Source organism: Acanthochromis polyacanthus, chromosome 1, assembly GCF_021347895.1.
Source record: "Acanthochromis polyacanthus isolate Apoly-LR-REF ecotype Palm Island chromosome 1, KAUST_Apoly_ChrSc, whole genome shotgun sequence".
In the NCBI taxonomy this organism is placed as follows: domain Eukaryota; kingdom Metazoa; phylum Chordata; class Actinopteri; family Pomacentridae; genus Acanthochromis; species Acanthochromis polyacanthus.
Window position 1 is genome coordinate 64,074,549 of NC_067113.1, and position 17,345 is coordinate 64,091,893.

General features: G+C 37.6%; 1 protein-coding gene across 2 annotated transcripts in view; it reads left to right on the forward strand.

Moving 5' to 3' along the window:
* cdk17 (cyclin-dependent kinase 17) overlaps window positions 1-17,345 on the forward strand; it is an 84,657-nt gene that overhangs the window by 58,946 nt on the left and 8,366 nt on the right. For both annotated transcript variants that reach the window (XM_051954143.1, XM_051954154.1), the window contains exons 4-16: window positions 4,584-4,717; window positions 9,173-9,298; window positions 10,502-10,558; window positions 10,652-10,766; window positions 11,430-11,524; window positions 12,015-12,077; window positions 12,464-12,587; window positions 12,771-12,891; window positions 13,076-13,173; window positions 13,279-13,384; window positions 13,659-13,701; window positions 14,995-15,085; window positions 15,192-15,269. In XM_051954143.1, the coding sequence (XP_051810103.1) occupies window positions 4,584-4,717; window positions 9,173-9,298; window positions 10,502-10,558; window positions 10,652-10,766; window positions 11,430-11,524; window positions 12,015-12,077; window positions 12,464-12,587; window positions 12,771-12,891; window positions 13,076-13,173; window positions 13,279-13,384; window positions 13,659-13,701; window positions 14,995-15,085; window positions 15,192-15,269 (1,251 nt within the window). The remainder of the gene's footprint in view (window positions 1-4,583; window positions 4,718-9,172; window positions 9,299-10,501; window positions 10,559-10,651; window positions 10,767-11,429; window positions 11,525-12,014; window positions 12,078-12,463; window positions 12,588-12,770; window positions 12,892-13,075; window positions 13,174-13,278; window positions 13,385-13,658; window positions 13,702-14,994; window positions 15,086-15,191; window positions 15,270-17,345) is intronic.

Below are 17,345 nucleotides of genomic sequence, written 5' to 3' on the forward strand. Positions count from 1 at the left end.
CTGTATAAACTACAAAAGTACTCAGAGAGGCAGTACTCCGCCAAGGCTGCTCAGTTGTTGCATCATTTCCGACGGATAAGTCCTGATAAGTCCGCAGCGATGGATTTGTAGTAGGATCACAATCATGTGATCGTCAGCAGACAGAACAAATCAAACAACCTACACTACAATCAAAAGTTTGGGCTCATCCAGAAAATTCCATGTTTTCCATGAAAAGTCACGCTTTTATTCATGTGCTAACATAACTGAGCCTTTCAATACCATTAGTTAACACAATGTAGCATTAGAACACAGGAGTGATGGTTGCTGGAAATGTTCCTCTGTACCCCTATGGAGATATTCCATTAAAAATCAGCCGTTTCCAGCTAGAATAGTCATTTACCACATTAACAATGTCTAGACTGGATATATAATTCATTTAATGTTATCTTTTTTGAGAAAAACTGCTTTCTTTAAAAAAAAATATGGACATTTCTACATGACCCAAAACTTTTGAACAGTAGTGTAGTTGAGAACAGAGTTTGTGTAATTGTAATTGAGGACCCGCCAGCACTCCTGTGTATGTACCAGGCTTTTATTAACAGATACTGTGAGGAGTCAAGTAATTGATGAGCGTATACTAGTTTATGCACAATACTGTGTGTACTTGTGACTGATAAATTAGGCAGCTAGAGAAGACTGGTTGTACAGGCAAAGGACAGACAAATAGTTGGAGAAAGAGGGCAGGAAAGAAGAAAAGCCATCCATCTTCTCCTTCATCTCCTTGGAAACCTTGTGACAATTCCCATTTTTCCTTCTCTTCCTTCTCTTTTGCTCTCGTCTTTCTTTTCTTGGTCAACAAAAGCCTCTTTCACACATTTTCTCGCTTTCTGCTTCCCTTTTTCTCTTCTTTTTTCTGTTTGTTTATTTATTTTAGAGCAACAGGGTTAATTGCAGATAAACTTGAGTTACAGCAAGGCTGTTAAGTTATTCTACCAATGTTCAGATGGCGAAGAATCACATCAGCTAGAAACATAAACTATAGTGGAACAGAACAGGCCAAACCCTTTTTAGTTTCTAAAAGTGAAACAACATTTTCATAATCTGAGGAGATTAGGTTTGTAACCAGATAATCACAGACAGATTCACATCGTTTGTAAGCCTTTGGGTTTGGATGCTCCACAAAGCAATAAAGTCCCACTTTAAGAATGAGAAGTTCATTAATATGATGAATAAATAAAGAGCTCTGTTCGGATGCAAACTGCAGAATTTGTTCTGAAAATCTAAACTTAACAACTGTAATGAATCATCTTTGGCTTAATATTTAAAGAAATAAATCAGGATTATCATGTTTGAAATATTTAATCTCCATCAACCGAAACGGTGCAGAGATTCGTCTCCTCCCGTTTTTGTGCCTTTTGCATCTGATGACAGACTGCATGGTTGGAGGCGCTGGCACACTGATGACAGAGAACAGCTCAGCCTTGGCTACTCATTAACTGCGAGTGCATTTGTGCATGTGTGTGGAGGAGAGGGTGGGCGTGTGGTTTGTACATCAGCTCCTGCTGTGCTATGGTGCTGGTAGTAGTTTTATTGCCCTGGAGGAAGAGGTGCAGGTTGCGGTGTTTAATCTTTGGCCCCCGAGGTTAGCAGGGGCTGAGAGGAGACGGTGGGCTCTGTGCTGAAAAAGATGCTAATTTCAACTTTCATAAAGTCTGTATAGCGACACGCCGTTTCCAGAACACTGATGTTTGTACGGTTCTTAAATTTAATGAAAATTTCTTAAAATATACTTTTTGTTTTTTGTCATGGCTTCTCTTAGTAAGTTTTTTGTCACGTCTGGTTCTAATTTCTTTCTGTTGTGCAAATAAAAATTGAAAGTTAAAGTGTGCCAAAAGACACATCCAGCATTGACAGTGACCCTCAGAGCACAATAGACTTTTTAGTTAAAGCTGGTGATGCATTTGTCTGATGAGGACGGCAGTTTTTTTTTCTTCTAAATTGTCTTTTTGCTGTCTGAGCTAATCTCTCTAACTGGAGCATAGTCTTGCTTCTTTATTGTTCCCAAATCCATTAGCTTTTAAACAGAAAACCTTCCGACTTGGTACTGATGATGTTACCAATGGTCCTCTGGTCCATTAAATAACACAGTTTCTATTACCTGTGTTTGCCCAGTTAGAATACTGTGGAAAACGAGCAAATCTAGCTGGATTTTGGTTGATTTTTATCTGACTGTTCTTAAAGAAACATTTTTAACATTTCTTTTTTCCACCAGATTTCCCAAAAATGTTGAAAATGTGGGCATCAGAAATTTCACTGTAAAAATATACAGCACCCTCCATAATTATTGGCACCCCTGGTTAAGATGTGTTCTTTTGCTTCTAATAAATTCATTTTTTTCAAAATAATATAGGTCCACAATGAAAAACAGAGCAAAGTTCCACCTTTAATTCAAGTGCATTTATTCAGGGGGAAAAACAATCACACATTATGAAATAATTATTTTACATCAAATCATGTGTGCCACAATTATTAGCAACCCTGATGTTAATACTTTGTACAACCCCCTTTTGCCAACAAAACAGCACCTAATGTTCTCCTATAATACATTTTTCTGCAATTTTCAGTGTGAGAGTATGCTTCTCCAATGTAAGTAGAATTTATTTTAAGGTTTTCAGCACATCTGAACCAGGGGTGCCAATAATTATGGAGGGCGCTGTATTTTTTTTCTCCACATTTTCAAACTTTAAAACGGGTCAATTTGACCGGCAGGACAACAGTAGGGTTAAAACAAGATAATTTCAAGATTATTTGACTTAACAAGATATCTAAGATGCGTTGTCTTAAAACAAGTCCCTCCATCTTGCTGAAATGTCACCTGTTAAGTGAATTTATCTTAAATCAAGTGAGATGAGACATTCTGACTAAAAATAAGACAAACAGACTTGGTAAGATTTTGAGTTTTTGCAGTGCATGCATGTGTGGACAAGGCCCAAGTCTCATGCAGCATTATTACCCCGGGCACATCCTGCCCCCTGCAGTGACTCTGCCCCCAGTGTGGGAACCACTGACTTAATGGAGCCATAAAATAACGTTGGAATACCACTACAGTTGTGACATCTGGTCCTTTCAGGTTAGACTTCCCAGAGTCAACTAATACCGTGCTGATCAAGTTCAACTCCTAAAACAAATAGTTACTTGAATCATTTATCCAACTAAATACCAAACATTTGCTGGGTCCAACTTCTAAAATGTAAAAAATTGCTTTTTCTCTGTTTTGTATCATTGTAAATTAAGTATGTTTTGGTATATAATTACAAAAAAGAATCTGTTTTAAGACAACAGATCACGCAAGGCTTTAAAAAAGACCACAAAAGGTGGAGAAGGGATTTTTCTCTCTTACAACTTAAATTGGAAATGCATTTAGAAGGGATTTCTACCTTGTTCATAGAATTCCCTCACTATTGTTTTCATTTTGACTAGTTTTGGTAACCTGTCCTTAATGAAATTTTGTTTTGAAGATTTTTACTATTGTCTGTCATTTTATTAATAAAACAGATGGGAAAATAATCAGCACATGAATGTCTAATGAAGGGTATCAGTAGCTGTGGCCTTAGGCCACAGGCTCAGGCTTGCAGGCAGCAGGTTATTCATCATTAGATGGACTGGATCAGGTCTGAATTCTAATTGATTTAAGATAAATTCACTTAACAAGTGACATTTCAGAAAGATGGAGGGACTTGTTTTAAGACAACGCATCTTAAATGTCTTGTTAAGTCAAACAGTCTTGAAATTATCTTGTTTTAACCCTCGTGTCGTCCTGTGGGTCAAATTGACCCATTTTAAAGTTTGAAAATATGGGAAGAAAATATATTTTCACAATGAAAACTTTCACATTTTCGAAATTTTTGAGGAAATTTTTGAACATTTTTTGATGAGAAAAAAAAAGAAATCTTAAAAAAATGTTTCTTTCAGAACATTCAGAAAAAAACAACCAAAATCCAGCAAAATTCACTGGACTTTGGTTGATTTTTTTCTGAATGTTCTGAAGAAAATAGAACTTTTACTGATAGATATGGAATCACTTTAAATGTTTTTAGGATTTTTTGGAAAGATTTTTCGTCATTTTTTGAAAATATTTACAATTTATATATTTTTTTTAAATTTTAATTTCTTGCCAAATTTGGGGATTGTTTTTTTTTTTTTTTAAATAAAACGTTTAAGGAATTTTCTTCCTGAAGATTTTGCAAATACATTTGGGGAATTTTTTGCTGAATTTTAGTTTTTTTTTCAGACAAGGAAACAATATTTTTGGTGCCGTAAATGAGAACAACAGCAGGGTTAAGAAACTTAAGCTTGACAATCCTGGTAAAATATAGCTTAAAATAAGTTTTCCAGCTAATTTTAAGATCTCAAGATTCTAAATATCATATCTTATTTCAAGAAATCTTACCAAGACATTTTTCACTTGTTCAATTCACAGATTTTTGTTCACTTATTTCAAGGTAAAAGTTGCTTGAAATAAGTTTTTTTTTCTTTTTTTTGAGAGGAGCATCTTTTCCTGTGTACTTTTTATGTAATTTCTTTAATCTTTTTCTTCTCAGACATTGTGCACGAGAACCTGAAGATGGGTTCTGACGGGGAAAGCGATCAGGCATCGGGAACATCTTCAGATGAGGTCCAGTCTCCAACTGGAGTCTGTCTGAGGAACAGAGTCCACCGACGAATCTCCATGGAGGTGAGACACGTGCACATACAACACACATACATATACACTGCAAGAGTCTCCTTTAGCTCTTCACCTTCTTGGTGTGCTCTGAGTTGGGAGGGAGGTGGAGGCGTATTGTTCATCCCCTAATGGGCTCTCGGTGTCTGGGCGTCATGTACTGATAGCAGCCCTGCTCCCTGAGGACCAGAGCAGGAGCTGGTGAAGACGTGATAATCTGTGCTGGAGCTACACTCATTTTGTTCATGTCAACAGACTCAAAACATGCTGGGATAAGAGTCTCCTTTGTTCCTGTAAAGATGAATACGATGACGTTACATCATTTTAAATCATGTGAGCATGAAAATAGCTGCGCAGTAACTAAAATATGTTTTCAAATTCAATTACTCGTTGTCTTCTGCTTTCTGGAGCTGCCCCCTTTCAATGAAAAGAAAATTATGAATGAAGCATTAGGCCAAAAATAAATCAATTTGAGTACTTTTATTAGAGGTCTGGAAATGGGTCACAGTAGTTAGGAGATTCTTGTCAGTATTTTCTGTGTTTTCCTCATATGTTCAGTCTTAGCCAGATATGTTAAGTTTTAATAACCAGAAACAATAAGAATGCACTAGGTGAAAAATAATAAATGGCTTAAGATTCCCAGAGGGTGCACTAGACCTAGCAAAAAAAAAAATGAACAAGACAAATGACAAAAGACCTCATGATTGTCGGGGGACTTTTTTTTTGTGCCCGCTAACTTGTAATTTCACAGTGTTTGTTGTATGAATTTGAAGACAGCATTTAATGACTGCTGTTCGCCTGCTACACGCTAGTGATCATGCTAATGGAGTCAAGCTGCTAACTCTAAATGATGATACATGTTGAAGTGTGTGAGTCACCCTGCATTATATACAAAATAAATCTTTCTGATATTTACAAGTGATGAAGCTGAGACATGTTTTGTTTTAAGGGGAGGAGCATCTCAGGCTGGAGGCCTCCTGCCCCCTGCTGGTACATGAGCATATGAAGCAAAACCCGCCTTGACAACAACCTTGAGTGGTGTTACTTCACACACACATGTTCATGCTGACCTGTTTGTCACTCATGTTTAGTGTTTATTTCAATTGTGCACAAATAAAGAGGAGCTCGATGATGTGGTCGTAATCAGTTGGCCTCGTAGACATGTAAGTTCTGTTACATGAGCGAAAGCCTGCTGCTCTTGTGGTTCTTTTCGATGCTGCAGGAGCTTTTAAGAAAGCTGTGTTATGTCATGAAAGAGGTTAAGAGCACAGCGTACCCTCACGTACTGACTCTTATGAAGACCTGCAGTTTGTCAGTCACGACCATTTTATTGTTTTTATTCTTTTTTATGCTTTTTTTCTGTTTATTTTAAGATCACATCAGAAGCAGAGTCGCTTCAGGAAAATTAGTATGACCTGTAAAGAACATATTTTTTAAAAGTTTAAGGAGCCAAATGAACAATAAGATCCATCCATCCATTCTCTATACACCGCTTTATCCTCATTAGGGTCGCGGGGTGAACAATAAGATGTTATCTAAAATTTTAAAAAGTACAAATCTTATCTGTACATGTGAAAGGTGTACATAGTCTTTATTAAATCTTTATTTTAAGCCCTATTGTACTTTTGTATGTCTTACTTTGCCTCTTCCATGCCTCAGCTGTATCTACACTACTGTTCAAAAGTTTGGGTTCACCCTGAAGAGTTCATGTTTTCCATGAAAACTCACACTTTTATCCATGTGCTAACATAACTGCACAAGGGTTTTCTAATCATCAATGAGCCTTACAGAGGAAATGTTCCTCTGTACCCCTATGGAGATACTCTATTAAAAATCAGCTATTTCCAGCTAGAATAGTCATTTACCACATCAACAATGTCTACACTGGATTTATGATTCATTTCATATTATCTTCATTGAAAAAACTGCGTTTCTTTCAAAAATATGGACATTTCTAAGTGACTTCAAACTTTTGAACGGTCGTGTAGCTGCAGAACATGTATTCCTCTCTTGCTTTATTTGCAGTAATGTTGCTATAAAAGTTCTTTTCAGATTCATCACAGCTTCATAGGAACAACCTGTTCCACCTGACTAAAGTAGGTGGCACACAATCAGTCCATTTTACGCCACAGAAAAGTCACATGACACATCAAATGCCCTCTTTAATAGGAGCGCACACGGAGTCTGATTGCGAAACCTGGTTAACAAAAAACGCTGATAACCTCTGTTGTGATATCTGTTGTTTCTGATTACGGTTTTACATTTTGTCAAACCAACTTTTGCAGAAAACAATCCTGGCAGTGTCAAACTTGCTTCATAGTACACTGCTCTGGTCTTCACATGTGAGAAGCTGGACTCTGAAAATGTTTGATTTTCTGTTGATAAGTGACTTGAATCATTATCAGATTTTCAGAGCAATATGCCCCTGTTTAGACAAGCACATGTCTGAAGTGGTTCCCAAAGTGATGGAAACACATTATTCTAAAGGAAATGTAATAAAAATATGAAATGCTGAGCGGACAGAGAGAATTTGTGAAATGAAAAAATGAGTCCAAGCTGCACAGTCATGTTATATAATATTCTAATAATTCTTGTCCTCAGAGACAGATATGTTGAATGTAAGCTTTTATTTGAACCCTCAGTTGTCAAAACACCGGTTTGTTCTCTGAGCCACAATGTGACAGAAGACAAAGCTTCAGCTAGGAGAGAAGATGTATTTATGGGGAGGCCGAACTTTAAAGCCTGTAGGATAACGGATGTGACATCTTCTTCTACTGTACTTTTAAACTGGGCCTCTTTTACTCAGTATCAGTCGGCATTATGTAAGTTCATTGCTGTCAGATGGAGTGTTATTTATTTTGATCCCAGAATAGATATGATATGACATCCACCAACGATAAGACGATAAGAGTACCACCGACAATGACAGGCTGCTGTGTGAATGCAGACTGAGGGCAGCAGCTGTAAGTAATAACGCAGATACTGTTTTTGTGTTTTTGGAGTCTCGATCTGATTTGTGCCGTTGAGCTGGAGTCACGCTTTGACAGGCCGCCTCTTATTTTTACCTTCCATAAGATGGTGATCAACCTGATCTCTGTCGCCTCTCTCTGGGAGTAGGAAGAGATGAGAACAAGTTATTTTAGACGCTGTGTGTGGTTTGTGGGGATGAGTGGGTTGGTGGGTGGACTCAGCAGCCTTCATTATCTTGTGGTGCTGCACACTATGTATAGAAACGAGTCATTTTGTTCTATATTTTTTTAGGATGTGCTTTGATGTGAGTAGATTACAGACAAATGAAACAGCGACTGTAGCCTCACAGCCATAAGCTCATGTGGTTGTATAACATTTATGTCAAAGTTTAATAAGTGCCAACAGCAAGAATTTCTTTTTGTAGTTGAAATTTTTGTCTTTGGATTTTTTTCAATACAATGGAAAAAATGCCCCTCTCAAAACAAGAAAAAAAAACTAATTTCAAAGAATTTTTACCTTGAAATAAGTGGGAAAAAATCTGCCAATAGAACAAGTGAAAAATGTCTTGGTAAGATTTCTTGAAATAAGATGTGATATTTAGAATACTGAGATCTTAAAATTAGCTGGGAAAACTTATTTTAAGCGATATTTTACCAGGATTGTCACAATTAGGTGTCCTAACCCTCCTGTTGTCCTCATTTACGGCACCAAAAAATAGTTTTCTTGTCTGAGAAAAATACAAAAATTCGTCAAAAAAATTCCCCAAATTTTATAGAAATTTGCAAAATCTTCCAGAAGAAAATTCCTTAAAAGCTTCCCTTGAAAGTTTTCTTTTTAAAAAAGAAAAATTTGGCAAGAAATAAAAATTAAAAAAATAAATATTAAAATTGTAAATATTTTTAAAAAAAATGAATAAAATCTTCCCAAAAATCCTGTAAATATCTAAAGTGATTCCATATTTATCGGTGAAACTTGTAATATTTTCTTTACGAACATTCACAAAAAATCCACCAAAATCCAGCGAATTTCACTGGATTTTGGTTGATTTTTTTCTGAGTGTTCTGAAAGAAATTTTTTTTTGACATTTATTTTTTTCCATCAAAAAATTTTTCAAAAATTTTCCAAAAAAATATGAAAATGTGGAAGTTTTCATTGTGAAAATATTTTTTCCCTCACATTTTCAAACTTTAAAATGTGTCAGTTTGACCAGCGGGACGACCGGAGGTTTAAAACAAGATCGTATTAAGACTGTTTGACTTAACAAGATATTTAAGATGCATTGTGTTAAAACAAGTCCCTCCATCTTGCTGAAATGTCACTTGTTAAGTGAATTTATCTTAAATCAAGTGAGATGAAACATTTTGAGTAAAAATAAGACAAACAGACTTGGTCAGATTTTGAGTTTTTGCAGTGTGCAGTCCTTCCTCAAAGGAACTTCACAGCCACTACAGGAATGTCAAATCAAATCAAAAATATTTCTGTATGTGTGTGTTTTAGGACCTCAACAAGCGCCTGTCGCTGCCTGCTGACATCCGAATTCCCGACGGCTACCTGGAGAAGTTGCAGCTCAGCAGCCCCCCCTTCGACCAGCCGCTCAGTCGACGCTCCCGCCGAGCCTCGCTGGTCAGTTTGTGTGTGTTTGTGTCAGTGTCTCTGCTACTTTATTGCTTTGCGGTACTCTCGGTCCTGTTACCAGACTCCCTCTGCACCGGTTTCCATGGCAACAGGCCCGGTGTGAGCCCAGGATGGATTAATCTGGAGTTGCAAGCGCTCACCTCCCACTTTTAGCCCATCAAATTCGATCATAATGCTGTGCTGTGGTGTGATAATGCAGCTTTGTTGCAGGCTGTCACTGAGATAGAGATTTATGTAACTTATGAGTTTTTCCACTTAAAAAGCTGATTTAGCTTCTGAAAGATCAAATGAAAAACAGTAGCTACTCATGATTTGTGTTGCATTTCTTTCTCGCTGATGCAATTCTATTTATTTTTGTTTGTAAAGATAATATTTCATGATTTGAAATTGGGTTTTTCAGAGTGTTATCCCCTCAGATATAAGGGCTTTGATCAATCAGGAAATAAAATGTTACCATAGATTCAGTAACATTTTACTGCAGGGAACTTGAGTGCACATTTTTAGCCTGTATTTGTTTTCATTTCAGCAAGTTTGCACCAATAAAAGTGAGCCGTGTTAGCCATTAGCTGTGCCTTTTTGTAATGTTCCCAAGGGCGTACTAACAGTTATTACTGGACACTGAAGATAACTTCTTTTTGCCAAGTTCAGGAGTGATTAAAGAGTATTTTTCCTGTGGTTTCTCAGTTGTGGAAACAATACAATATAAGTAAAATTGTTAATAGTGTTGGAAGGAGCCAGTCACTGAACCTGAAAGTGTTTGTATCACTTTTTCTGTGATCAGTTTTGACTTCCAGATGGAGTGCGATTTTTGTCACTGTGTCAACTAGGAGTTAAGGTTTTTCAGATACTTTAATTGCCTCAAATCTAAAACACACTGTAGACGTGTATGTCAGCTTTTTGTGTCAGTGCCTCTGAGATGAAGAACGACAAAGTCTGGAGATGTTTTTTTGCACCATTTTTCAACAGGACTTTGTTACGGTTTGAGTTTACATGAAATGGTATTTTTAATATTGGGGCACCTTCACTCTCAGGAATGCATAAAAACTGTAAATTTATCAAAATATACTTAATGCTGGTGTTGTAGAAGCAATAAGATGAATAATTTTGCAGATTCTTAAATCCAAACTAGTGAAGATGATTTAGTGGACCTGTAATTTCATGCAGCCTGATTTCTGTCTTTTCTTTCCTCAGTCGGAGATTGGGTTTGGGAAGCTGGAGACATACATTAAGCTGGACAAACTGGGAGAGGTGAGGAAGGCTTGAACTTAGAAAAAAAAAGTGAAAAATCAGTCTCACAACTCAGCTTTTTTCACGAAATTTACAATAATGTTCTGTGTTTAGGGAACATATGCCACAGTGTTTAAAGGTCGCAGCAAGCTGACAGACAACCTGGTGGCTCTGAAGGAGATCCGGCTGGAGCATGAAGAAGGAGCCCCGTGCACAGCCATCAGAGAAGGTAATCCTTCATTTTGCACCAAGGTTCAGCGGCATTTTATTCATTCTGTGATTTGTTTTTTAATTTTATTTATTTATTTATTTATTTATTTATTTATTTTATTTTTATTTATTTATTTATTTTCATTTTGAATATATTTTTTAATTTTTATTACATATTTTATTTATTTATTTTTTCTGTGATTTTTTGCATTCTATTTTTTGATTTATTTTAATTTTATTATTTTATTTTATTTTTATTTATTTATTTTCATTTATATCTATATTTCTTTCTGTTTATGTCTTTATTTTTTATTCTGTGATTTGTTGATGTAGGAATGTCACAGTTGGCATCTTTATGGAAACTGGAGTGACTCGTTCTACAAGTCACTAATTTTTCTCATAATAATCAAAGATTTGAGCTTCATCTGTATTAAAGAAGTGGTTAACTAAACCCTTATCTTACCAATTAACACTCAGTGTATGAGTTTTATTTGAACAACTAACATTTAAAATTTCACACCCTAAATTTGCTCAGTATAATTTGTGGTCTTCAAACAATTAAAAACTGAAATTTGAAAACCTTCCCTGTCTAGAAATGATATTTTAGTAGCCTTTGCGTGTTTGTTTGACCCAGAGTCATTATTATCATGTTTATGTTAAGGTACACTTCCTGTCTTTTTAGTGTCATTACTGAAGGACCTGAAACACGCCAACATCGTGACGTTACATGACATCGTCCACACCGACAAGAGTCTCACGCTCGTCTTCGAGTACCTGGTAAAGCTCTCCTCGTGTTCTCAAAGCATGGCGGTCCTTTTTTTACACACAAAACAGTGAAGACTAAATTTAACCTGCCATAACAAAGAGCTTCCACGTGAAAAGACATTAGCATTTAGATATTTGCCTTTTATTAAAGGACAATTGCTGTGTAATTTGAATTTGTTTTCCAACAAAGTTTTTACATGAGTTACATCGCGAATTAAGATTTTTTTCCCCAAACTTCTGATGTTAATTTATTCTGTGAATTCCAAACTGCAAACAATATCTACAGTCAAGTTTTAGCATTTAGAGCAAGATAATGATTTTACAAATCCATGAAGACAATAGGAACAAAATGTGCAGTGTGATAAAACACAGCAGGAATGTCACGTTGATTGCGGGACTAGTGAGACAAAAGAGTGAAAAGAGTTCTACAACCTCTAAAAGTGTGATTATGTAAATGTTGTGCAGGTGTACTTCTGTCTGACGTTGCCATCTGTTCTTGTAGGATAAAGATCTGAAGCAGTACATGGATGACTGTGGAAATATAATGAGCATGCATAATGTGAAGGTGAGGATGACCTTTATTACTGATGAGCTTTTTATTCTTTTTTACCTTGTAATGTCATTTTCCCTGCTGTGGAAGTGAAATTCTCTCTGCTCAACCCTGTGAGCTTGTATGTTCTATTTTCTATGTGTGTCTGTTAGAGATGTGACTGTAAAGGACCTAATGTTCCATACAAATCTGCATCATTTTACGATCATCAAGGATGTACCTGAAGGGCTAAAGTCTCTTTTATACATTTCTGTTTGTATTTTCCTCCTATATGAAGAACTGTAGAAACTGGACCAACTAGGCCAATGAAGGATGAAAACTTCTTTTAAGCTTTTTGAGAATTATTTGTTATTCTGCACGATATTACATTTTAATAACATCGAGACTGCATATCTTTCCAGATCTTCCTGTTCCAGATTTTGCGAGGGCTGTCGTATTGTCATAAGAGAAAAGTTCTCCACCGGGACCTGAAGCCACAGAACCTCCTCATCAACGACAGAGGAGAACTCAAACTGGCTGATTTTGGTAGGAAGAACCCACAGCAGCAGATGAGGGTTTCTTTGGAGAGTGGAGGAGCAGGGACAGTCTTGTTGCTCTTTGGAGGAAATGTTTCAGAGGGAGATCCTAAAGACATTTGCTCAGTGTTGCTCTTTACACATTGAATGTTGTGTGAGAATCCTAATGTGTGCGTCTGTGGTGGGTTTTCAGGGCTGGCGAGGGCAAAGTCTGTCCCGACTAAAACCTATTCCAACGAGGTGGTGACGCTTTGGTACCGGCCTCCTGATGTTCTGCTGGGATCCTCAGAGTACTCAACACAGATTGACATGTGGTAGGAAGCTTACCAGGACTTCTACTAATACTTTTATTACAAATGGAAATGGATCAAATGACTGTCAACCGTAACACTTTTCTGTTTTGTTGTTACTGCAGCTATTAATGTGCTGTTTTAAATTACATGGATCCCTTTGACTCTTACCTGTATGTTAGTTGATGTTGTATGTGTGCTTCTACAGGGGCGTTGGCTGTATATTCTATGAGATGGCTGCGGGTCGGCCTCTGTTCCCAGGCTCCACTGTGGAGGACGAGCTCCACCTCATCTTCAGGCTACTGGGTGAGCGTCTCCTGTCAGAGTAGATCACCACGTGTTTACCTGTTCTACCACATGTGGCGACATATTGTACAGTACGTCTGATAGGTTGTGATTGTGTGACTTCAGGCACACCCACAGAGCAAAACTGGCCAGGAATCTCCGCCATCGAAGAGTTTAAATCCTACAATTTCCCCAAATACAAACCCCAGCCGATAATCAACCATGCCCCCAGGTACTGCATGTGCGTTTGTCTTTGTGCACCCGTGTTCTGTGTGTGTGTGTGTGTGTGTGTGTGTGTGTGTGTGTGTGTGTGTGTGTGTGTGTGTGTGTGTGTGTGTGTGCGCGCGCGCGTGCGCGCGCGCACGCACGCACGCACGCTACAGACAGGAAATCCTGTAGAACATTGCAGAGATGTCTGTCCACTTCCTTCCTCCCATGAGTACCACGTTCCCATCAGGCCATGCTGCAGGCAAACAGTAAAGTGTTGCTCTTCTTTTTGTGTTTAGGTTAGATGGTGAGGGCATCGAGCTGCTGCTGGCTTTCCTCAGAGTGAGTGTTTACTTCAGTCATAACACCCAGAATGCATTTCACTATAAACTCATTCATGTACCTTCATATATGATGCATTTATCCTTTTTTTGTCATCTTCATTTCCTTTCTTTTTGTTCTCAACAACAAAAAACATTTAAAAACTGTTGACCCTTGGAGCCACAAGTGTTTTTGCTCATTGTGGGCTCATTTTTTACAGCAGTGTAGCATCTTGCTTCTGTATGGAAACACCATAACCATAGCTAGGACGAAAGAGAGCTCAAAATTGTATTCAGTGCAGCGTGACAAAGTGCTGTACATCATGAAAAAGCTAACCAGCAACAAGGCAGATGTTTTGTGTTTAGGTGCTGTCAAACTGTTCGAGCAGAGTAACTCTCACCCCTCTAAAATTAGCTATGTTCGTAGCTTAGCTCATCTCAAAAAAGTTATGATTTCCCACCAACATACAACTGCCTGTGTAAACACTTGGAAGTTTGCATTAAGTCGCATAACGAAACCTGACCCTGACCTAATGAATGTGTGAACATACAAATACAAGAACAAAAAACAAGTTTGAAAGTGTTTTTAAAAAAGTGGTTTATGGCACAGAATATGAACAACAGTATCATCGTTAAGTCAGCCTGTGGTTGTGTGTTGCATGTTCAATGTCCATCCATTATCTATACACCGCTTAGTCCTCGTTAGGGTCCTAGGGGGCTAGAGTCCATCCCAGCTGACTCACATTCACATCTACAGACAATTTAAACTTTTCAATTAACTTCAGCATGTTTCTGGACTGTGGGAAGAAGCCAGAGAACCTGGAGAAAACCCACAGATGCACAGGGAGAACATGTAAACTCCATGCAGAAAGATCCCAAGTCCAATATTTAAATCAGTATTATTGGCACGAATGTTACTTACAGTTAATTTATCTTATGTTGTTTTTTTTTAATAACTGTGTATTTCCCCACAATAATAACCAACGTAACAGGTTTCACAGTGTCTGTTCTCCGACTTTTATATTAAAATGTCACAAATATAAAACTGAAGCTCTCCACCACTGGTGCTAAGATCATCTTTTTGATTATATTCTTCAGTGCCAGGTGTAGACAACAGGGGGTGCAGTACTGTCACTGTCAGTGACTTATTACTCTTATGCAGTATTTTCAATGAACATACACATGGTTCCTGTTTTTTTATGTATTTCACAATATATCTAGGTGAATTCCTGAATGCAGACATAACAATAACCCAGCACAGCATTTTCTGCTAAAATCGCAAGATGATTAATGCCGTCTGTTTCTGTCTCAACAGTACGAATCCAAGAAGAGGATTTCAGCTGAAGAGGCGATGAAACATTCCTACTTCAGGCAGCTTGGGATGAGAGTGCACACACTGCCTGAGAGTGAGCACACACACCTTAATAAAGCTGTCTTCCTTTGGCATTCTCACTGCTTTCTCTTTTGTTTCCTGCTCCTTACTGCAGACTGAAGCTCTCCTCTGTGTTTCAGGCGTATCATTATTCACATTAAAAGAAGTGCAGATGCAGAGAGACCCTGGCTACAGGAACTCTTCGTACCCAGAGTCAGGTGGGTGAGGAACACATGCAGACACTTCAGTACCACAGCTTGATAGATCATTAACCCTCTGAACCCCAAGCAGATTCTATGTGTTTTCTGTTCCTGTCACATTTTTTACTTACTGTGGGCTCATTTTTCTCTGCAACGTAACGTTCTGCATCTCTGTGGAAACAGAACAACCATGACAGAAGGAGAGAGAATTCAAAAATGTCTCAGTGCAATATGACACGTTTAATTACCCTAAATCATAAAACCAAAACAAAATAAAACATTTTTCCAAAAGAAAACAGGTTTGACAGGTGTGCAGTGTAGATTTTTTTACTGCTTATATTTTTTTTCAGCTATGTGTAAACAGCCTGCAGTTCAGCCAACAAGTCCCTGAATTTTTGTCATACAACTGTTGGTCTCTAATCGCTTTAAAACAAAGTAAACATGGTTTACTTTGGTACATTTTTAAACAAGACATGTAGAATGAAGAGCTTTTGATGAAGTATCACAATTTTAAGCTTAACTAACTTTCAACTAACAAATGACCTGGTACTAATGAGCAGTTCAAAGACAGAAAGTTCAAAATCCAACAACTGTCTCTGTTTTTACAGTTTATGGCTCTTGAGAATCTGTGGAGATGGGGTGATTTTTTTTTAAGACAACATGCTTTTCAAACCTGCCAGTGATGTTTAGGGTTTAAAAGTTGTTTTTGTTTTGTTTGTTTTTTTAAAGCTTTTCTTACTATACAGACTACCATTCAAAAGTTTGGAGTCACCCAGACAATTTCATGGTTTCCGTGAAAACTCACACTTTTATTCATGTGCTAACATAACTGCACAAGGGTTGTCTAATCATCAATGAGCCTTTCAACACCATTAACTTACACAATGTAGCATTAGAACACAGGAGTGATGGTTGCTGGAAATGTTCCTCTGTACCCCTATGGAGATATTCCATTAAAAATCAGCCGTTTCCAGATAGAATAGTCATTTACCACATTAACAATGTCGAGGCTGTATTTATCATTCACTTAATGTCGTCTTCATTTAAAAAACTGCTTTTCTTATTTATTCATATATATATATATATATATATATATATATATACAGTGCCTTGTGAAAGTATTCGGCCCCCTTGAACTTTTCAACCTTTCGCCACATTTCAGGCTTCAAACATAAAGATATAAAATTTAAATTTTTTGTCAAGAATCAACAACAAGTGGGACACAGTCATGAAGTGGAACGAAATATATCGGATATTTTAACATTTTTTAACAAATAAAAACCTGAAAAGTAGGGCGTGCAATATTATTCGGCCCCCTTGCATTAATACTTTGTAGCGCCACCTTTTGCTGCAATTACAGCTGCAAGTCGCTTGGGGTATGTCTCTATCAGTTTTGCACATCCAGAGACTGAAATTCTTGCCCATTCTTCTTTGCAAAACAGCTCGAGCTCAGTGAGGTTGGATGGAGAGCGTTTGTGAACAGCAGTCTTCAGCTCTGCCCACAGATTCTCAATTGGATTCAGGTCTGGACTTTGACTTGGCCATTCTAACACCTGGATACGTTTATTTGTGAACCATTCCAGTGTAGATTTGGCTTTATGTTTTGGATCATTGTCCTGTTGGAAGATAAATCTCCATCCCAGTCTCAGGTCTTTTGCAGACTCCAACAGGTTTTCTTCCAGGTTTTCTTCCAGAATGGTCCTGTATTTGGCTCCATTCATCTTCCCATCAATTTTAACCATCTTCCCTGTCCCTGCTGAAGAAAAGCAGGCCCAAACCATGAGGCTGCCATCACCATGTTTGACAGTGGGGATGGTGTGTTCAGAGTGATGAGCTGTGTTGCTTTTACGCCAAACATATCATTTTGCATTGTGGCCAAAAAGTTGGATTTTGGTTTCATCTGACCAGAGCACCTTCTTCCACATGTTTGGTGTGTCTCCCAGGTGGCTTGTGGCAAACTTCAAACGAGACTTTTTATGGATATCTTTGAGAAATGGCTTTCTTCTTGCCACTCTTCCTTAAAGGCCAGATTTGTGCAGTGTACGACTGATTGTTGTCCTATGGACAGACTCTCCCACCTCAGCTGTAGATCTC